Source organism: Ictalurus furcatus, chromosome 16 (genome assembly GCF_023375685.1).
Source record: "Ictalurus furcatus strain D&B chromosome 16, Billie_1.0, whole genome shotgun sequence".
NCBI classification, from domain to species: Eukaryota; Metazoa; Chordata; class Actinopteri; order Siluriformes; family Ictaluridae; genus Ictalurus; species Ictalurus furcatus.
In genome coordinates, this window is record NC_071270.1 from 3,496,689 (window position 1) to 3,520,940 (window position 24,252).

The 24,252-nt window shown below is 42.6% G+C and overlaps 1 protein-coding gene across 4 annotated transcripts in view; it reads left to right on the forward strand.

Moving 5' to 3' along the window:
* Positions 1-24,252, forward strand: part of gramd1ba (GRAM domain containing 1Ba) — a 77,954-nt gene that overhangs the window by 31,699 nt on the left and 22,003 nt on the right. For all 4 annotated transcript variants that reach the window (XM_053644695.1, XM_053644696.1, XM_053644693.1 and 1 more), the window contains one exon: positions 21,322-21,538. In XM_053644695.1, the coding sequence (XP_053500670.1) occupies positions 21,322-21,538 (217 nt within the window). The remainder of the gene's footprint in view (positions 1-21,321; positions 21,539-24,252) is intronic.

Genomic DNA, 24,252 nt, shown 5'->3' on the forward strand with positions numbered 1-24,252 from the left:
ATCCTACACACTCCTCTACACAATCCTCTACTCACTCCTCTACACACTCCCCTAGACAATCCCACACACTCCCCTACACAATCCTACACACTCCTCTACACACTCCCCTACACTCCCCTACACACTCCTACACACTCCTCTACACACTCCCCTGCAGAATCCTACACACTCCTCTACACACTCCTACACAATCCCCTACACACTCTTACACACTCCTCTACACACTTCTCTACACACTCCCCTACACAATCCTACACACTCCCCTACACAATCCTACACACTCCTCTACACACTCCTCTACACAATCCTACACACTCCCCTACACAATCCTACACAGTCCCCTACACACTCCTACACACTCCTACACACTTCCCTACACACTCCTCTACACTCCTACACACTCCAACACACTCCTACACACTCCCCTACACATTCCCCTTCACACTCCCCTACACACTCCTCTACAGTCCTACACACTCCTACACACTCCCCTACACATTCCCCTTCACACTCCCCTACACACTCCTCTACAGTCCTACACACTCCTACACACTCCCCTACACACCCCTATACACTACTACACACCCCCCTACACATTCCCTTACACACTCCCCTACACACTCCTCTACAGTCCTACACACTCCTACACACTCCCCTACACACTCCTACACACTACTACACACTCCCCTACGCACTCCTACACACTCCCCTACACACTCCCCTACACTCCTACACACTCCTACAGACTCCCCTACACACTCCTCTACACTCCTACACACTCCTACACACTCCTACACACTACTACACACTCCCCTATGCACTCCTACACACTCCCCTACACTCCTACACACTCCTACAGACTCCCCTACACACTCCTCTACACTCCTACACACTCCTACACACTCCTACACACTACTACACACTCCCCTATGCACTCCTACACACTCCCCTACACTCCTACACACTCCTACAGACTCCCCTACACACTCCTCTACACTCCTACACACTCCTACACACTCCTACACACTCCCTTACACACTCCTCTACACACTCCTCTACACCCCTACACACTCCCCTACACACTCCTACACACTACTACACACTAATACACACTCCTACACACATCTACACACTAGTACACACTCCTACACACTCCTACACACTCCCCTGCACACTCCTCTTTATAGCCTCATGGGAGAGTGAAGGCAGCTGCTGCAGATGTTTACCTCAGCAAATCCTCGCATACCAGAATTCACCACGTATTTTTAGCTGTGTTGAGTTCCTGTAGAACATCACACTCTGTGATTGTTCTCAGGTTAATCTTTTCCCTGAGACATGCAGGCTTACAGCTGTGTGTTACATCGGTACAGCGTGTTACAGAGGTACATGGGTACAGTGTGCTGCAGAGGTACATGGGCACAGTATGCTGCATCGGAACAGTGTGTTACAATGTGTTACATCGTTACAGTGTGCTACAGTGGTGCAGTGTGTTACTGATGTGTGTTACAGTGTGCTACAAAGGTACAGTGTATTACAGTGTGTGTTACAGAGGTACAGGATTTTACACTGTTATTGTGTGTTACAGCACTGCTGTGTGTTATTGTGTGTTACAGCACTGCTGTGTGTTATTGTGTGTTACAGTGGTACAGTGTGTTATTGTGTGTTACAGCACTGCTGTGTGTTATTGTGTGTTACAGCACTGCAGTGTGTTATTGTGTGTTACAGCGCTGCAGTGTGTTATTGTGTGTTACAGCACTGCAGTGTGTTATTGTGTGTTACAGCACTGCTGTGTGTTATTGTGTGTTACAGCGGTACAGTGTGTTATTGTGTGTTACAGTGGTACAGTGTGTTATTGTGTGTTACAGTGGTATAGTGTGTTATTGTGTGTTACAGTGGTACACTGTGTTATTGTGTGTTACAGCACTGCAGTGTGTTATTGTGTGTTACAGCGCTGCAGTGTGTTATTGTGTGTTACAGCGCTGCAGTGTGTTATTGTGTGTTACAGCGCTGCAGTGTGTTATTGTGTGTTACAGTGGTACAGTGTGTTATTGTGTATTACAGTGGTACAGTGTGTTATTGTGTATTACAGTGGTACAGTGTGTTATTGTGTGTTACAGCGCTGCAGTGTGTTATTGTGTGTTACAGCGCTGCAGTGTGTTATTGTGTGTTACAGTGGTACAGTGTGTTATTGTGTATTACAGTGGTACAGTGTGTTATTGTGTGTTACAGCGCTGCAGTGTGTTACAGCAGTACAGTGTGTTATTGTGTGTTACAGCGGTACAGTGTGTTATTGTGTATTACAGTGGTACAGTGTGTTATTGTGTATTACAGTGGTATAGTGTGTTATTGTGTATTACAGTGGTACAGTGTGTTATTGTGTGTTACAGCGGTACAGTGTGTTATTGTGTGTTACAGCGCTGCAGTGTGTTATTGTGTGTTACAGTGGTACAGTGTGTTATTGTGTATTACAGTGGTACAGTGTGTTATTGTGTGTTACAGCGGTACAGTGTGTTATTGTGTGTTACAGCGCTGCAGTGTGTTATTGTGTGTTACAGTGGTACAGTGTGTTATTGTGTATTACAGTGGTACAGTGTGTTATTGTGTATTACAGTGGTACAGTGTGTTATTGTGTATTACAGTGGTACAGTGTGTTATTGTGTGTTACAGCGCTGCAGTGTGTTATTGTGTGTTACAGCGCTGCTGTGTGTTATTGTGTGTTACAGTGGTACAGTGTGTTATTGTGTATTACAGTGGTACAGTGTGTTATTGTGTGTTACAGTGGTACAGTGTGTTATTGTGTATTACAGTGGTACAGTGTGTTATTGTGTATTACAGTGGTACAGTGTGTTATTGTGTGTTACAGTGGTACAGTGTGTTATTGTGTGTTACAGTGGTACAGTGTGTTATTGTGTGTTACAGCGCTGCAGTGTGTTATTGTGTGTTACAGCGGTACAGTGTGTTATTGTGTGTTACAGCGCTGCAGTGTGTTATTGTGTGTTACAGCAGTACAGTGTGTTATTGTGTGTTACAGCGGTATAGTGTGTTATTGTGTATTACAGTGGTATAGTGTGTTATTGTGTATTACAGTGGTACAGTGTGTTATTGTGTGTTACAGCGCTGCTGTGTGTTATTGTGTGTTACAGTGGTACAGTGTGTTATTGTGTATTACAGTGGTACAGTGTGTTATTGTGTGTTACAGTGGTACAGTGTGTTATTGTGTATTACAGCGGTACAGTGTGTTATTGTGTGTTACAGCGGTACAGTGTGTTATTGTGTGTTACAGTGGTACAGTGTGTTATTGTGTATTACAGTGGTACAGTGTGTTATTGTGTGTTACAGCAGTACAGTGTGTTATTGTGTATTACAGTGGTACAGTGTGTTATTGTGTATTACAGTGGTACAGTGTGTTATTGTGTATTACAGTGGTACAGTGTGTTATTGTGTATTACAGCGGTACAGTGTGTTATTGTGTGTTACAGCGGTACAGTGTGTTATTGTGTGTTACAGCGGTACAGTGTGTTATTGTGTATTACAGCGGTACAGTGTGTTATTGTGTGTTACAGCGGTACAGTGTGTTATTGTGTGTTACAGCGGTACAGTGTGTTATTGTGTATTACAGTGGTACAGTGTGTTATTGTGTATTACAGTGGTACAGTGTGTTATTGTGTATTACAGCGCTGCAGTGTGTTATTGTGTATTACAGAGGTATTGTGTCTCTCTCTCTCTCTCTCTCTTCCTCTGTCTGTCTGTCTCACTGTCTGCCTCTGTCTGTCTCTCCGCCTACCTGTCTGTTTTTATATCCATCTTTCTACCTGTCTGTTTCGTGTCTGTCTACCATTCCCTTAGTCTGTCTCACTTCCTCTCGATCACTCTTTCTATCCATCTGTTTAGCTGTCTGCTTCTTTGTCCCACTGTCTATGTTTCTGTCTTCCTCCCTGTGTACTTGTCTGTCTGTCTGTCTGTCTATGTACCAATCTTCCCTTCTACCTGTCTGTCTGTCTCTCTGTCTGAGACTGTGTGTTAGTTCTCTCGTGCTCGTTCAGTCCCTGTGTCCGTGTGTCCTGCCTCACTCTCACTATTTAGTCCTTTTGTCTTTCGCTCTCCACTCGTCTGTCCGTGCTCACTCGCTCATTCATCATGCTTTCTCCACTTCCTGTTCCTGCAGCCCTCTGTACATGTGGCTCGTTACAGCTGACAGCAGCCTGAGTGCAGGTGGAGAGATGAGCTCGCTACTGCTAGAGGAACTGGGTCAGAGAGCGAGATCAAATGAGGAAGAGAGAGAGAGAGAGAGACAGAGATAGAGAGAGATAAGTGTTGGGTGTTGAGGAGCTCTGGGTGTTTCGCGTGTTGAGTTGATCATCATGGTGCAGAGCCGGGCTCTGGGCGCTCTCTTGTGCGTCTCTCCTGTCAGGCTGCGCTGTCACCCGCGAGTCTCTACACTCAGGAGGAGACTGCACTTCCGCAAGGAGACGTGAGTAAACACGTCTCACTCTCGTCTCACACTCGTCTCACACCTCCATCGTTCCACCTCCCGAGTCCTCCGAACAGGGACGGAATATACGCCGAGCAAATTCGGCCGGGTCCGAAGCCAAACGCTTGGAATTTCACAGCGGCGCAACGGATGTAAACACGCTCGGTTGGGTTCGGCTGTTCAATTCTTGGTTCTGATTGGCCAGACGGTGTTGATCCGGCTTCTATAGAAGCAGCTCTTGCAGCTCATGCTTGATCGTTTCTATAGTAACAGCTCACTCATGGGGACTCGGATTTTAACGTGTGTGTAATCGTTAATATGGTGAAAATTTCTTTCTTTAAAAAATGCATTTTTTTATTCTTTTATTTATTTTTTTTTAAAAAAGTTTTATTCTTACTTTAGAGTTTGTAGAAGGAGTCTCCAGTGTCAGTGCTGTGTAACGGTCAGGGGTAAAGCTGTAAGGGTAAGGTAAGGGTGGACCCAAATAAAATCAAACACTCTAGCGTGTTCTGATATGGAAAAAGAATCAACGTAACAGTGACGTGTTTTTTTTTTTTTTTTTATCGTTCTATTTACGCCGGTGTAACTGACTTCCTCAGCGCCAGCGTTAAGAAACCTGTGCATTTTTAGAGAACCGACCCGACCCCGTAGTGCACTCGGAGGTGTGTATCGGAGACGCAGGAGGAGAATTCGACACCAGCGCTGAGATCCGTGATGAATAAGTCATGCAGGAGCCGGGCGACTTTATACGGCGTTCCAGGAGCACGTCGATATTTTGGCTTCAAATTCTGGCGTGAAAAATAAAGAAGGATTTGAATTGAAAAACGGAAGATTCTAGAAGATTTACTCGCGCATCCGCGTTAAGTGTTGACGGTTTCATTCTGCGCAAGCTGTACAAATCTCTACACGACCCCATTTGAATGCACGTTCGGTAATACTCGGGAATACACGATGGACATGGATTGGCTGGAGAAACGTCCGTATGCGTACGATAAGACATCGACGTGTAACAGACACGTAGAGTGTACGCTGTTTTTTTTGCAGGGTTTTTTTTTTTTTTTGGAAATCATTTAAAAACAGCTTGAATATTCCTGGTCCTCGTTGCAAAACATTTGTCAAGACGTTTTGGAGTGCAAAGTGACCGAATGGCAACGGAAAGACTTCCAGCAAACAAATGTAGTTCCTGGTTTGACCACCAGGCGCCGCCATGCTTCGAATCCTATCTAAAATAAGAAAAAAAAATTCCGTGCTTTAATTAACGTGAGCCTGTTTTTTTTTTTTTTTTTTTTGTCAGACGTGGCAGGAAAACAAGACAAACATGATTCTAGGTTGAAAGGAATATGTTTGCGTGTGTGTGTGTGTGTGTAAAAAAACTGCAGATGTAGGAAGATCTTTCTAGTCATCAGATTTAGTCCAGTCTTCACCACGTGCTGCGTAAAAACTGCTCACACTGCACTGTTATAGTTCACCTGAACTTCTACATGACTAACGAATGATTAATGAGTTTCTCTCTCTCGCTCTCTCTCTCACACACACACACACGCATCCTAAACTCTACGATTTAAATGATGAATACTCTAATCTCCAGGCTACACGTCTCTGTGTTGTCTCGGTGTAAACAAACAAGTCTTACAGAAGAGTTCATCCACCATTTTTTTTTTTTCACCAACACTTCATCCTCCATTTTTCTTTCTTTTTTTTTAACGGATATTTTTTTATCCATGTTAATATTGATGACATGTTGCTACAGCGCCCTCCAACAATACTGTCTTTATTGTTGAACCATTTGATCTTTTGTTAAAAAAAAATTCACAAAAATACTCTGCTTGGTCATGGATATCAAACACAACAAAGGTTTATTAAAAAAAAACAAACAAACAAAAAAAAACATGTTTGTTAAATATAGGTGTGAAGCAATTATTGGCACCCTTTTAGTCGATACTTTGTGCTAGCTCCCTTTGCCAAGATAACAGCTCTGAGTCTTCTCCTATAATGCCTGATGAGGTTGGAGAATACATGGCGAGGGATCTGAGAGCGTTCCTCCGTACAGAACCTCTCCAGATCCTTCACATTTCGAGGTCCACGCTGGTGGACTCTCCTCTTCAGTTCACCACACAGGTTTTCTATGGGGTTCAGGTCAGGGGGCTGGGATGGGCATGGCGGGATCTTGATTTTGTGGTCAGTAAACCGTTTTTGTGTTGATTCTGATGCATGTTTTGGATCGTTGTCCTGCTGGAAGTTCCAGTGCAAAGCGGAGTTACATTTATACCGAAGTAACAGTATAAATGGATAAAAAGCACGCTCACTGCGTGACCAGCAGGACGAAAAGAGTGTGAGGGCGAGAGACATATACAATGAGAGAGAGAGAGAGAGCGCATCCCGTACGAGAGTGAAAGAGAAAGGAAGATTGTGTGTGTGTGTGTGTGTGTGTGTGTGTGTGTATAAAAGCCGCAGCAGTGTCCTGTTACATGGCAGATGATTCACTGGAAAGCTGCAGACTGACGTTATCTAATAGCTCTATCAGATCCTGCACCATCTCTCTCTCACACACACACACACACACACACACACACTCCGACCCACCCTAGATCTCATACACATCTGTTTTAACTCTCTCCTCCGTCATGAAGCCTCAGTAAGTGACCTCTAACCCTGCAGGTGTGTGTGTGTGTGTGTGTCTGAAACTAGGCCACAAACCCTTACTAATTTTCATGTTATGCTGTCTGTCACGTTCTATAATTACTCACAGATAATTAGCTCGCTGGCTGTTCATTCGGGGGGGGGGGGGGGGGACTTTCCTCAAGGGTTCTTCAAACAGTTCTTTAAAAAGTTCCTCAATAGGGAACATCGTTGTAGAGTTGTATATAGAACCGCCAGCGATTGCTGTATATTGCCAGACCAAAGAAGCTGGCGTTCCAGATTGAACTTTTTTTCTTCTTCTAAAAAGATCAGAGTGGAAGACGAGGAGCTTCAGGAAATTTCCACTGCGCTGTTGAATTCTCGATCCTGATCGGACGGAAGGCGTGGAATTTAATTTTCTATAACAGCAGCTCACAGCGGTGCCAGCTGCCGTTCATATCACAGCACCACATCAAGGATGCGCCACAAGACCCTGAACTGGTGTAGGTTTTCTGTAAGGAGAAACGTGTTTCTGGAAACATTTTATGGAAGGAGTCTCCAGTGTCAGAGCTTTGTAATGGCCGTACGCTGTAACTGCAAGTTCTAACTTGTGAGGGAGAGAAATAAGCGATGGCGAGGGAACGACTGTTTACAGCTGCTATAACGCAAGCGAGAACAGACGTTCCACAACATTACATGTAACTATAAATGGATAAAAAGTATGACGTGAGAGAGAGAGAGAGAATCAGTGATGGAGCTGTCCATACAGCACCACAGTGGACTGTTATTGCAAAACGTGTGTGTGTGTGTGTGTGTGTGTGTGTGTGTGTGACAAAACGTTTTTTGTTATTGTGAAATGTCTGACATTATGATGTCACTACGTTGTACAAGGTTGCGAAATGCAAATGAGTTCAGAATGTATGCATTTATAACTATTTATTTATTGTTTTACTTATTTATTTATTTATTTATTTATATTGTTTGTTTACAGAATTTTTTTTTTTATTTCTGTATTTGACAGATGAATTCATTATTAGATTGTTTGTTTGTTTCAAGGGACACGCCTTCCCCGGTCTGCAGTACTGCTTCATCGTTGATGCTCGCTGTGAGGTTCTCGCTGTTCAGGAGTGTGTGTGTGTGTGTGTGTGTGTGTGTGTGTGTGTGTTTGCATGTTGCATTGTGTGGGGGAGTGTGTGTCGCGTGCAGCAGGGACAGTGACTCAGCACATGCACTGTATGTCGGTGGCCATTTGGGCAAGAACGTGAGGACACACACACACACACACACACACACACACACAAATACACACACACACACACACACACACACACACACACGGGAGCATAGACAGGTTTCCCAGAGTGCGCAGTTTATCCTGCTTTAAAGGATTAGAGGGCCAGCTGTTGGTCTGATTGAGCCTGCCACGAGACACACACACACACACACACACACACACACACACACACACACACCGCTCCTATGGCAGTGGCAATTTTCTCAATGATCCCGAATGGGCTCCGAGGCACTGCTGCACTGGAGACACACACACACACACACACACACAGAAAGATAAAGAGAGAGACTCTGAAGAATCTGATTCGTGTGATTGGCTAGGCAGCAGACTGTGCAGAACAGAAGGGGGAGGGGCTTCTGTGAGACCGAGCATGCTCAGTCACCACCAGAGCCCGGCGAGAGCGGCTCAGGCTTTTATCTGCAGTAGGACAGAGTGTGAGCAGGAGGCTGCTGCGTTTTGGCACGTGTGTGCGCGCGTGCGTGCGTGTGTGTGTGTGTGTGTATGTGCGTGTGTGTGTGTGTGTATGTGTGTGTGTGTACGCTCTCTGGTCCGAACACACACTCGTGGAGGTCATCAGGCACGAGTGATGCGCTAGTGGGGGGGCGCGTTTATCCCAGGCTCCCTCGCTCCGGAGCGAGGACGAGCGAGCCGAGTGGAGAGACGATGCCACGGCTGTAGGACGTAGCTTACTGCACTAATGAAAGGCTTCAAACTCGCCTGGTAAGATGCATACACCTTCGACGAGTGGACATAACCTGTCATAATAACCTGCCATTACCTAGCATGAGCTTTCATCACCTGGCATGGCCGGGAATTACTAACCGTGACCTGGCAATGCTAGCAGTACAAAAAGAAACTTGCTGAGCCTGTGGCATGTCCTGTGTCATTACCTGTCATAGCCTGTCATAACCTAGCATGACCTGGCCGTAATAAATTAGCATTATTGTTCATAGCCTGGCAGAAGTAGTAGAACCTGGAAAAACACGGACCAATCTAGTATAGTCTTTGGCATGACCTGTCATAACCTGACATACCCTAGCGTAATGTCATAACCTGAGATAGCTCAGCATAACCTGACATCCCCTATCATAACCTGGCGTAACCTGACATACTCTTACACAAACCGCAATAGCTTGGTATAAGCTAGCATGACCTAAAACAAAATAAAATCTAGCCTAATTTGCCATAAATTAACAACATAATCAGACTGTTATAATACGTCATAACTCGTTATAACACACCCTATCATAATCTGGCATATCGTGTCCTATATTATAGCCTAACTCGTCATAACCGGTTATAATCTAGTATAACCTCTGGCATAACCTAACACAACATAGTCTGGCATATTTTGTCATAAAACCCAGCCTACCGTGACATAACCTGTTATAACCTGTAATAACTCGGCATAATTTAACACAGCATAATCTGTCTTAGTTTGTCACAAAGCCTAGCATAACCTGTTATAAGCTATCATAACTAACATATCATAATCTGTACTCTGTAATAAAACCTTGACTAACCCTAGCAAATTTTGCTATCAAACCTAGCTTAACCTGTTATAACCTGTTATAACTTGGTATAACCTAGCATGACCTGTCATAAAATCTAGCCTCATTTGCCATACATTAATAACATAATCAGGCATATGTTGTGAAACCTGTTGTAATTTATCGTAACTTGTTATAACAAAACCTATCATAAAACGTATTCCGATCTATTATAACCAATTATAACAATAATTAGCCAGTTATAACAATAATTTGGCATAACTCAGTAAACCTGTAATCTATCATATAACCTTGACTAACACCATCATAAAGGCGTATCTTGTCCTGAAATCTTGTTATAACCTAGCGTAATTTGGCATTACGTAACCTAATATGATCTAGCATATTTTGTCATAAAACCTCATCATCTGTCATAACTTGTTATGACATATGATAATTTAAACAGCATAACCTGGCATATCTTGTCATAAAATATAGCCTAACCCATTATAACCTGTTATAACCTAGCATAACTTGGCATAACCTAACATAACATGACATCATTTGGAATATCTTGTCATAAAATGTAGTCTACCCTGACATAACCTGTTATAACTTGGCACAATTTAACAGAGCGTAATCTGTCATATTGTGTCTTATAGCATAGCATAACGCGTCATAACGTGTTATAAGCTAGCATAACTAACATCATCAACTTTTTTTTTTTTAAACCTAGCATACTTTAGTATAGCCGAGTATAATCTAGAATAATCTGTACTCTATAATAAAACTTTGACTATCCTAGCGTACTTTGCTATATGCAGTAACCCAGTTTAATCTGTTATAACCTGGTAGAACCTAGCATAATCTGTCTCAACTGAATTTACCTCAACTAGCATTACCTGTATAATGTGTTTCCTGGCATAGAGTAGTGTGGTATAAGCTATCATAAATTCCCAAACCTAGCATAACATGTCATAATCTATCACAGGCTTGGTTGATATAGCATAGCGTAGCATTACCTGGTAAAGGCTAGCATGACCTAGCATAACCTCTAACACTGAAAGTTCTCCACATCCCTCAAATCTTATCCTCTTTTCTTCCTCTGCTCTGCTGTTCTTTCCTTTCTTTTTTATCTATGCTAGCACTGCAGTATCACTGCTACTGTTTGTGTAGTGTGTGTGTGTGTGTGTGTGTGTGTGTGTGTGTGTGTGTGTGTGTGAGTGTGGTGTGTGCGCTTCCTCCTGCTGGCTGGTGGATATTTTTAGTGCTTAGCTTTGCCATGCCACAGGAGGAGAGCAGCATCGTTAGCAGTGTAGGAAGCAGCCGGTGACCTCCTGCCCTTCCTTCCTTCCTTCCTACCTGTGTTCCTTTTATCCATCTATCCATCCATTCAGTTTGTCGTTCTGCAAACTGGTTCATTCTTCATCACTCCCTGAGCAGAGGATTTGTTTACAGTGCACATGCTTTAACGCAGCCTAGCGAGTGTGCTTGACTAGCATGGCTAGCGTTTAGCTCTGTGGTTATATAATGCTCAATTTAGATCGCAGAACGAGTCTCTGTTTGCATTTTTGTCGGCTTTATTTCTGGCGCGGACGGAGATTAGAGCGACTCGGATCCTTTTTCATGTTTCGAATGTTGATCACGGGGTGAGAGGAGAGTGATGATGCAGTTTTTGTTCATCCTGAATTCAAATCTCGGTCTTGCTGTTAGAAAACACCGTAGCGTTGAGTTCAAGTGGGTTCCATGGGTTGCTTTTGTCTGATTCTTTGATTCTGATTTTGTGATTCGAGTTGACGTACTGATCTGTATTCAAAGAGCAGGACTCGTGATTTCGGGAAGCAAAAGGTTAAGTCAGTTGTGGCAGATTCCTGTGTGGACTAGCAACTGAATGCTAATGTGTCATGACTGAAATAAACTAGAAGGAAACGGGCATAAATCATTATCAATTTATCATAATCTATGTATTGTACCTTGTCTAAACAGTCATACTATGTCATAAACCTTGCCTAATCTAGAATAACCTGGCATACTGTACAATGTCATAAACATCATCTAACATGTCATAATGCTTCATAACCAACATACTATGTCATTGAACCTTGCCTAAACTGTCATAACTGAGGATAAAATGACATCGTAAACCCTGCCTAACTTGTTATGACTTGGCATACTAAAACCTTGCGTAACATGTCATAACCTAGCATGCTGTCATAAAACCTGTCCTAACCTGTCATAATCTGTCGTAATCTGTCATAACCCAGCATACAGTCATAAAACCTGTCCTAACCTGTCTAAATATGTCATAACCCAGCAAACTGTCCTAAAGCCTTTCCTAACCTGTCATAATCTGTCGTAACCCAGCATACTGTCATAAAACCTTTCCTAACCTGTCATAATCTGTCATAACCCAGCATACTGTCATAAAACCTTTCCTAACCTGTCATAATCTGTCGTAACCCAGCATGCTGTCATAAAACCTGCCCTAACCTGTCATAATCTGACATAATCTGTCATAACCCAGCATACGGTCATAAAACCTGTCCTAACCTGTCATAATCTGTCGTAACCGAGCATACTGTCTTAAAACCTTTCCTAACCTGTCATAATCTGTCGTAGCCAAGCATACTGCCATAAAACCTTTCCTAACTTGTCATAACCCAGCATACTGTCATAAAACCTTTCCTAACCTGTCATAATCTGTCGTAACCCAGCATACTGTCTTAAAACCTTTCCTAACCTGTCATAATCTGTCATAACCCAGCATACTGTTTTAAAACGTTTCCTAACTTGTCATAATCTGTCGTAACCCAGCATACTGTCATAAAACCTTTCCTAACCTGTCATAATCTGTCATAACCCAGCATACTGTCATAAAAACTTTCCTAACCTGTCCTAATCTGTCATAACCCAGCATACTGTCATAAAACCTTTCCTAACCTGTCATAATCTGTCGTAACCCAGCATACTGTCTTAAAACCTTTCCTAACCTGTCATAATCTGTCATAACCCAGCATACTGCCATAAAACCTTTCCTAACTTGTCATAATCTGTCATAACCCAACATACTGTTTTAAAACCTTTCCTAATTTGTCATAATCTGTCATAACCCAGCATGCTGTCATAAAACCTGCCCTAACCTGTCATAATCTGACATAATCTGTCATAACCCAGCATACGGTCATAAAACCTGTCCTAACCTGTCATAATCTGTCATAACCCATCATACTGTCTTAAAACCTTTCCTAACCTGTCATAATCTGTCGTAACCGAGCATACTGTCTTAAAACCTTTCCTAACCTGTCATAATCTGTCGTAGCCAAGCATACTGCCATAAAACCTTTCCTAACCTGTCATAATCTGTCATAACCCAGCATACTGTCATAAAACCTTTCCTAACCTGTCCTAATCTGTCATAACCCAGCATACTGTCATAAAACCTTTCCTAACCTGTCATAATCTGTCGTAACCCAGCATACTGTCATAAAACCTTTCCTAACCTGTCATAATCTGTCATAACCCAGCATACTGTCATAAAACCTTTCCTAACCTGTCATAATCTGTCATAACCCAGCATGCTGTCATAAAACCTGCCCTAACCTGTCATAATCTGACATAATCTGTCATAACCCAGCATACGGTCATAAAACCTGTCCTAACCTGTCATAATCTGTCGTAACCGAGCATACTGTCTTAAAACCTTTCCTAACCTGTCATAATCTGTCGTAGCCAAGCATACTGCCATAAAACCTTTCCTAACTTGTCATAACCCAGCATACTGTCATAAAACCTTTCCTAACCTGTCATAATCTGTCGTAACCCAGCATACTGTCTTAAAACCTTTCCTAACCTGTCATAATCTGTCATAACCCAGCATACTGTTTTAAAACGTTTCCTAACTTGTCATAATCTGTCGTAACCCAGCATACTGTCATAAAACCTTTCCTAACCTGTCATAATCTGTCATAACCCAGCATACTGTCATAAAAACTTTCCTAACCTGTCCTAATCTGTCATAACCCAGCATACTGTCATAAAACCTTTCCTAACCTGTCATAATCTGTCGTAACCCAGCATACTGTCTTAAAACCTTTCCTAACCTGTCATAATCTGTCATAACCCAGCATACTGTCATAAAACCTTTCCTAACTTGTCATAATCTGTCATAACCCAACATACTGTTTTAAAACCTTTCCTAACTTGTCATAATCTGTCATAACCCAACATACTGTCTTAAAACCTTTCCTAACCTGTCATAATCTGTCATAACCCAGCATACTGCCATAAAACCTTTCCTAACTTGTCATAATCTGTCATAACCCAACATACTGTTTTAAAACCTTTCCTAATTTGTCATAATCTGTCATAACCCAGCATGCTGTCATAAAACCTGCCCTAACCTGTCATAATCTGACATAATCTGTCATAACCCAGCATACGGTCATAAAACCTGTCCTAACCTGTCATAATCTGTCATAACCCATCATACTGTCTTAAAACCTTTCCTAACCTGTCATAATCTGTCGTAACCGAGCATACTGTCTTAAAACCTTTCCTAACCTGTCATAATCTGTCGTAGCCAAGCATACTGCCATAAAACCTTTCCTAACCTGTCATAATCTGTCATAACCCAGCATACTGTCATAAAACCTTTCCTAACCTGTCCTAATCTGTCATAACCCAGCATACTGTCATAAAACCTTTCCTAACCTGTCATAATCTGTCGTAACCCAGCATACTGTCTTAAAACCTTTCCTAACCGGTCATAATCTGTCATAACCCAGCATACTGTTTTAAAACGTTTCCTAACTTGTCATAATCTGTCGTAACCCAGCATACTGCCATAAAACCTTTCCTAACTTGTCATAATCTGTCATAACCCAACATACTGTTTTAAAACCTTTCCTAATTTGTCATAATCTGTCATAACCCAGCATACTGTCATAAAACCTTTCCTAACCTATCATAATCTGTCGTAACCCAGCATGCTATGTCATAAAACCTTTCCTAACCTGTCATAATCTGTCGTAACCCAGCATACTGTCTTAAACCCTTTCCTAACCTGTCATAATCTGTCATAACCCAGCATACTGTTTTAAAACCTTTCCTAACTTGTCATAATCTGTCGTAACCCAGCATACTGTCATAAAACCTTTCCTAACCTGTCATAATCTGTCATAACCCAGCATACTGTCTTAAAACCTTTCCTAACCTGTCATAATCTGTCATAACCTAGCATGCTATGTCATAAAACCTTTCCTAACCTGTCATAATCTGTCGTAACCCAGCATACTGTCTTAAACCCTTTCCTAACCTGTCATAATCTGTCATAACCTAGCATGCTATGTCATAAAACCTTTCCTAACCTGTCATAATCTGTCATAACCCAGCATGCTATGTCATAAAACCTTTCCTAACCTGTCCTAATCTGTCATAATCTTGCGTAACATGCAACAATGTAGGACAACCTATCCTGGTATAGGCTAATATACATTAGCAAAGTGCCTGACAGACCAGAAGTACTGGTACTTTGGCATAACCTAGCATAACCTGTGATAGTTCACCAAAACCTATCATAACTTGTTATACCCCAGCACAAACTGGAATAAGTGCACAAAATAGAAACATATCCTGAATTGGCATAACCTGACATAACAAGGTCAGGATAATCTGCCATACCTTGCCATAACCTCTGACCTAACCCATCATAACCTGTTAGAACCTAGCATAGCTTGTCTTAGCCTGACATACCCTGATATAACAAAGCAATAAACCCAGTTAATACACTTCAGAGGTTCCTTAAGGGTTCTTAGCTTCCAGAATGGGTCAAATTGGACCCCTTTCTGACAGGAAACCATTTTGTTGTAGGGTGTTGTATAAGGGTTCTGTCCTAACAGAAGAGTCTAGTGAGGGTGAAACTCTGCATTATCAGCACATACAGTATGCGGTAAATCCGTGTGTGTGGGTGGGTGATGCGCGGCTTCCCGGATCGAGCTGCCGCTGTTGTTCTCCGATCACATCCTGAAAAGAAATCGATGGCGTCACGGTCATGTTTGCTACACTGGCTTATCGCTGTTTTATTCGATTCGATTTCACACAACGGGCAACACTGCCCCAGCGACATCTCCTCGGCAATTAGCGCTAATTCCAGATGCCACTCTCGGAAATTTCCGCTCCTTCGATATGCGAGACCCTTTCAGGAGAACTCGATCCCGCGTCGTCATTTCCCTTGATGTTTACACTTGCCTTAAGGCCAGATAGAACCTCCGGGTTTGAATAAGCACTCGGTTCTGCGCCAAATGCGCCGTGAAATCTCACAGGAGACCTTTACAAACCGTTTGAGGGTTCCTCAAGGATTCTTTGGGTGAATTATAATGAGAGCTTTCTAAAAGTTCTGCTTGGAATCTTGCTGGAAGTTGTAGGTTCCTTCATTTTTCTACCAAGTCTTGGAACTTTAATTATCCTTATCCAACAAATCATTAAAGTACCTTTGAAGAAGTCTGATTTAAGAGTATACACCGAGTAATAAATTAAATATTAAATGGTAATTAAAGGTTCTAAGCGTTGCATAGATTATTATCCGTTTTTTTCAATTCTGGCATGCTGTATGTTGCCCTCACCCACTTGCCTATGGATTATGATTAGGGATTATCATTATCAGGATTATTTAGCCGATTTATGTTTGGACCTCTAGTGCTTGTTATGCAGAGTTCTGGAAGATCATAGTACCACTTACTTTCATCGCTTCAGGATCATGTGTATATTATTGTGTAAGATCCTGACGTCGCGTAACTCTTTATCCTGGACTACGATATTATCATATCGTGTTATTTAATGAGATTACCTCATGCTAAACCAAATAAGAGCTCGAATGTGTTCAGAACAGGTATAAATACAGATCCGAATAGGAGGCACTCTGTTTGTTTGTTTGTTTGTTTGTTTTGCCGAAAAGGTTTCTGGGAAGCGACTAGAGGCTCGCATTGGGACTGGGATCCGACGGGATGTAGCACGATAACGCTTTTCCGACTGGGAAAAAGAAAAAGTTGCTGCGTGATGCATTTACAGCATCCTTAGATTATTATCCCCTCCATACGTTTTCCCCAAGAGTTTAGTGCATTTGGTAAAGTGTCAAAGCTGTTCGGGAGCCTGGGGACAGTCCAGAGAACTGGTCTAGGACTGGCTTCAGCGGTACTGTGGATGAAATCGGCTTCTCCTTTGCAGGTTTTCCTGCTCGACGCCGTGCCATCTAACCTGGGGTGAAATCAGTACCCTGACCCTGTGGGAATGAGTGCTTTATTTATATGCCATATTTATTTCCTCTTTTCTCTGTACTTCCACTTTGGGTTTTCACTTCCCTCTTCCACACCGAGGATTTTAGGAAGCGAGATGAGCGCATGACGTAAAGTAAACCACCCCAGACCTTGGGTTTGTATATGTTATTTGCAGAATCCCCAAATGAATAATTTTACCGGACTTTTCCGAGGTACGGCGTTCACCCAAAGAACTCGGGACGCAGGAATTAATAAAAGATGCTGGCTAGTTGCCTCATAAGAAATTCATTGTGGTGTGTGAGTGTGTGTGTGTGTGTAAGGACTAAGGCAACATGTCTTGCAGGTATAGGAAATAAATCAACAACAGGGTGGTGTGAGGAAGCGGAATTACCGATACCGTTCATTTTTTCTAGGATTACATTTCATGATGTGGAAGGTCAAGTTTCTGCTCTCACTTCCATTATAGCTCCTATAAACAAAGTCGTTCCCCTTTACCACCCTCTCTTTTTTTCTCTCTTTGGAAGTTCATAAGATAAAAGCAGCAACCGAAACCCCCACAGCTTGTTATGCTACCAAGAAACCGCAAAGCGTCAAGACGTTCCTGTCTCGGAAAACTCTGCGTCCGTGTGGGTTTCCATCATGCTCTCCAGTTTCCTCCAACCTCCCGAAAACGTTCCATTAGGTAGACCGGTTGCAGTGATTTGCCCCTTATGTGTGAATTAGTATTTGCCAGCGCATTCAGGGTGTATTTCCACCTCACACCTGCACTTCCGGGGATAGGCTCTGGATCCACCCGAGCAGGATGCGGACGAAGGAACGAATTCCAATCTTCCGTAACTCAAATACTTCAACTTTCAACTTGAATTTCCTGTGTAGCAATATTAAGAATAATTTAAGCCTCCCAGGGTTCCCAACCCTGGTCCTGGAGAACCCACTGCACTGTCCTGCACATTCTGATGTAATGTATACGGGACAAGGGATTCTCCAGTCCAGGACCTAGATCTGGAAAACTGCACTTTAAGTGAAGAACCATTCTGACAATAGACACTTCATGAGATAGAGATGAAGCAGGAGGAGATGGAGGAGATGATGGTGTCTGGGAGGAGGGGTGGCTGCTAGTGCTGACGTCAGTGGCTTCATTCATGAAAAGCATCAATAATGAGTGCAGCGAGAAGCAGCCATGATACAGAACGAGAGAGAGAGAGATTTTAAAAATCTGTCTAATTGGACGAAATGTATGAGGGTAGAGGTGGAAAACGGTGAACCATGAAGCCATGAAGCAGAAGTAATAAGCAAGCTTGTGGGAGACAGCACAGCAGCTCCTCCTCCTCCTCCTCCTCCTTCTCCTCCCATCACCCCATCCTCCTCTCGCTGGATGAATGAAGCAGGGAGAATTTCTGCTCAATCCTTCATGGCTTCCAGGTTTGTCCGCATCTCTCCATCTCTCTTAATCTCAGCGTTTCTTGCATCTGCATTAGCATTAGGGTTTTTTTTTTTTGTCTTTCTTCACTAGTGTCAGTGTTGCAGTATCTCCCCAGAGTCCATATTTGGCTCAGGAGGCTAAAAGAGCATATCGGTGCTCGTGGTGTGATTAGCATATATTTGTTATTATTGCTGTTGGTATTGTCTTAGAATATTTACATTGCTGTAATGATGCGTTAATATGCCACTTTGCTTGCGGTTTCAAGGTAGGCATGCTGTTCTGGCATTTACGCTAATTTGTTACTATCGTTACCTTATCGAGTGACATCAAAAATCCTACAGCGGTGTTAGCGAAAATTCGGCTTACGTAGCTGGAACATTACTCCGACTTACACAGCAAACTGACTTTTTATATAGATTTTTGTTTCATTTATTTTTTTAGGGGGGATTTTTTCATTTTTCACAGCCTATAGCAGTGGATTCAGTATGTTACAGGTGAGTTTTAAGCCTGCAAATATCGTGCGCTTTTTTATTTATTTATTTTTTTTTAAAAGAAAAGTTATCCAAAGATTAAATCCAAACAGGCTTTAATGCTTAATTCATTCATTTCCATTAAAAAAAAAAAAAAAAAAATCAAACCTGATGCATGCCTGTTGCTCGTTTTTGCTCATAATGCGCTTGTAACACTGCTGACAAGAAATTCCTAGCAAATATTAATAATAATAATAATAATAATAATAATAATAATAATAATAATTTACCACAAAAAGAAGCCTTTTGATTTCTGTCAGTTCACGAGACCATGGTTTGCAAATCCACAGGACAAAGTTAAATCATTTAAACAAAACTTTACACCCCTGCGTTCTTTCCCCTTCAGTGACTCGCCTTTTCTGCTGGGGGGGATTTTATTCCCACCGTTTTATCTCCTTTATCTCCTTTTATTTCTGTAGGAATGGGCCAACAATTGGACATGCTGTTGCTAAAGTGTAGATGTTGCCACCTTTTGTTACAGTTATTTCAATTCAGCGTCATACCATTGTCGACTTATACAATATAGTGCTTCATAAACCATATGGCGTGTGTATAAAACACGCACATTACGCATGCACACACTCACTACCACATCCCACTCGGAGTGATGAAACACACACTCCTCCTGTCACCAGATGGACTGACTGGCAGTACAGCGAGTGGGAATAAGTATTCAGATATACTGATAAGGCATAACGTTAAAAGCACTGACAGGTGAAGTGAAGAATGTTGATGATCTCGTTACAATGGCACCTGTGGAGGGGTGGGAGAGAAATATTAAGCAGCAAGTGAACGGTCAGTTCTCAAAGTTGACGTGTTGGATGCAGGAAAAATGGGCAAGCGTAAGTATCTGAGTGACTTTGATAAGGGCCAAGTTGTGATGGTTAGATGACCGGGTCAGAGCATCTCCACAATAGCAGGGTGTTGTGGGATATGCAGTGGTTAGTACCTACTAAACGTGGTCCGAGGAAGGATAACCGGTGAACCGGCGACAGGGTCATGAGCACCCGAAAAAACGTAAGCACTGGATTATCAAGACTCTTATTCTCTTGCAGAAATTCTCTCAAATTGTCTTTGCGCTCGTTTTGACTTCGCCGCCTCATCGTTTCCGCCGTCCCGCTCGGTGCTGAGCCGCTCCGAAAGTGATCCTCTGGTCTAACGTTACAGGAAACTCGCATTACCCTAATGGAGTTTAATCAAAGTGCGCAGGGTCTTACCGTCACCCTGGCCTCGCGAACGTTACAACACCATGAGGCGCTTTATGTAATAAATGAACCGACGGAACCTTCCAGATTGGGACCTTTGGCGCGGACGCCGAAAGGTGGAGGAAAGGTCAGCGCTCATGTGAGTGGTGATCATATGTGTGTGTGTGAGAGAGACAGACAGAGAGAGAGAATGTAGGGCAGATGCATGTTTTTGTTTTGTTTTTTTTGTCCCGTTCTGTTTGCTTTTCCAGACTGCCGCTGCGCAGTCTGTGTACAGACTGTGTACATTAATAATTAAGACTGAAGATGCTCTTTCTAGAAGATGGTCGGAGTGAGCGAGGATGCAGAGGATTAGATTACCGGGTTTTTCTTCGTAGTCACATGTTGATAAATGAGCCGTTGATCAATTTAGCCACACCCACAAAACTCCATAAAAGGAAAAGCTCACCGAGAGCTCGAGATGACAAAATGGCGATGGACCTAGCTAGCTAGTCGTTTTTCACACATCTTCCAGTCTAGCTAGCTAAACGTTCGTCAGCATGATTGTTTTTTGGGGGTTTTTTTTTTCAGGCACACATTCATGTTAAGTAGAAAATTTCCTGCACATTTTATATATTTTTTTAAAAAATGTATGCACATCTGGCAACCTTGCTGGTTAACCACATACTCGGAGCTCAGGCTGTGAGAAGCGGGCGTATTTTTCTGCCGAGTCAGGGAACAGGGCCGTGTGCTGAAGGTCACTGTGAAGGTGATGCGTAACGAGACACGTCCACCTCCGCGAGAGCCTCTGCCTTTATACAGTGACTGTAACGTGTTTTTGCGACGGACCGATATAAACCCCTGGGATAACGCATAACGAGGCAATATGGCAGGAATGTAACGGCGCTGCACTTTATTTATTTAAATTGTCGTGATGCGCAATGCATATCATAACAGTTTTCATTTTTATGAATTTTATTGATTGATTTATTTTTTTTTTAAACTATTTTTTTGTTGTCTTTTTCTCTTCCTGCCACAGCACTGCGAGTAACTCGACCCGGAGCACTCCGACTTGTTCGCCCGTCCTCCGTAAGCGCTCTCGCTCTCCGCTTCCTCCGAGTGCAGACGGAGAGAACATGGTTGAGAAGAGCTCCGACCACTCGTCTGACAAATCACCCTCCACCCCCGAACAGACGGTCCAGCGGCCTTACAGCCAATCGGTGCACAGCACACGCACCGGGAACAAGAACTCCAAGGTGAGCACCCTCTCTCGCATGCACACGCACTCTCACACACGCACGCACCCTCACACGCACTAGCACACGCACCCTCACACGCACCTTCGCACGCACCCTCGCACGCACCCTCGCACGCACTCTTTCAATCACACCTGTTTCTTTTCATTCTAGACTTCAGCTGCTTTAAAATCGAATTATTGTGCGTACAGTTAAAGATCCCAAAATATTTGTATAAAAACAAATAAAAGTAGATGACTATGTTTTGTTTATCGTAGCTATTTTATGCAAATGTGCACAGTTCTAATTAGAGGTTAATTTGTTATCAACTCAAAGCTTCAATCTCTGTCTAATTGAGGCTCAGCATCATCATCATCATCATCATCATCATCATCTCATGCACACATCATGACATGTTCGCTCTCTCTTTTTTCTTCTCCTCTCCTTTCTTCTCTGTCTTGCTCAGTATTCCTCGCTTTCACTTTATTAATATCGCTTTTCCTCTCTCTCTCTCTCTCTCTCTCTCTTTTCCTCTCCTCTCTACCTTGCTCAGTCTTCCGGCCTTTCACTTTATTAATCTCTGTCTCGCTCTCTTCTTTTCCTCTTCTTTCCTCTCTCCCTTGCTCAGTATTTCTCTTTCACTATACTAATCTCTTTTCCTCTCCTCTCTACATGCTCAGTATTTCTCTCACTTTTAGTATCTCTCTCTCTTTTCTTTTCCTCTCTACCTTGCTCAGTCTTCCGCTCTTTCACTTTATTAATCTCTGTCTCTCTCTATTCTTTTCCTCTCCTCTCTACCTTGCTCAGTCTTTCTTTCAATTTATTAATCTCTCTCTCTCTCTCTCTCTCTGACACACACACACACACTTCATCGGTTATTTTCTACGGCAGCCCGTAAATGCAAAACACTTCAAGAAACCAAAACTGCAACAGTCAAATATGTCCAACTGTAAACAAACAACAAAAACAAAACAACTCCAAAAGGAAAGGGGCGGTCCTTATCGAACATCATGTCCTCGTTACTGATTGGACGCGGTGTGTGTCTCTTAGAAAAATCAACCTGTTTTCTAGTTAGCCTAGCGAAAACATATTAATCTAATGCGAATTTACTCGTCTCATTACAGCAAGGAGGTGCGAAGAACAAAGCGTCCATGGGGTGGAGTCAGTCCTGACCCAGCTCCTCCTACCTGGATGGAGCTGGGCGGAGTCGAGGCAGATGTTCCGGTGGTGGAGTGTGTTTCAGGCTGGATACGCGTGTTTAATGTGTTGTGCAGTGATCTGTGCGATAGGAGGAGTCGGATCAGATCCGGCTCCACCCCCTGGACTTTTGGTTCTGCGGTAACTCGGCTTTCTTCGGGCGGCATTTCAGCTTTCGCACGCTCGTATTAACGCCGCACTTCGTATCTAAAAAAAAACAGCATCAGTAGATTCATTTCAGCTTGTATATCGTCTTACTGTACACATCGTCCAGCTGTACGCTGCGTCACCATCTCTCGGCCAATCAGCAATGAGCGTGTGACGGTCAATAAGGAATTAACGCACTTACGGACCGCCGTCATTTTCAGTCTGCACAGTGTACAACATTTTCTTTTTTTCCATTTCCTCAATGTTCTTTTTTTTTTCCTTTTCCTCATGCATGCTAGTCGCACAAGAGACTGTCCAGAGTAAGCATCACATTTTTCTGCTTTTTTCTTCGCTCTGTCTGTGTCTGTGTCTGTCTGTCTGTGTGTGTGCGCAGGGTGTGTTGTGGGATGAGTTACGTGACGTGTGTTTGATGTTTGTCTCCTGCATCCTCGCCCCGTCTACACCGCGCTGCTCGTCTCCTGTATGTTCACCCTTCCCTCTCCTGAAAGACATAACGTGTTTCCAAACCGCTTCCTCATGAGTTCAATTTAAACATGAAAAAATAAGCACTTTAAAAAAAAAAAAAAAAAAAGTTGTGAAATCTATATAATAACATCTACATTGTAATGTTTCCACATGCTAGGCATTGGTTTAAAAAAAAACAAAACAAAAAAAACACTGGGCTTCAGCACATCCTAAATGACCTTCCTTTCTGTCCCGTGAACATCTGATTTTTACGGAAAAATTACATTTCCGGAATTTTTTTCCGAGGGTCAGTCCGCTTCTCAGTGACCCGGAAGTGTTCGTTAAAAAGGTCGATCAGGTCCACATCCCGAGGTCACGTCGCAGAAGTTATAAATAAACCTGTATCCGACTCCTTTAGGACGAATAAATATGTTTGTTGTTAAATTGAAAGCAGCAGGAGGCTGGAGAAAAAAAAATAATAAATAAATACTCGCTAACACTAAAAATATTAGCTAGCATTAGCGGCTCTTCAACCGAGAAAAAGCTGTCGCAAAGAACAAATCAAATCCGATGAAATAAACAACGGTGTATTTACACCACTACGCTCGCTAAAATCATATAAACGATATACGCAAACATTTCTTCCAACAGTGGAGGAAAACGTCCCAAATCCCCGATCTGAAGGCCACTAAGGGTTAGCGAGCGCTTTTAAAAGCATTACTGCATTGTGTTTACAGTGTTAGCGGCAAATCTCAGCCCCGTACGAGCGGAACATTTAATAACCAACACCTAAAATCATTCACGATTGGAAATAATTATCAGTCGTAAACAATTGGGTTAGCATCGTTTACTTTGAGAAGTAATTATAATTTATTATTATTATTATTATTATTATTATTATTATTATTATTATATTCTAACGGTTC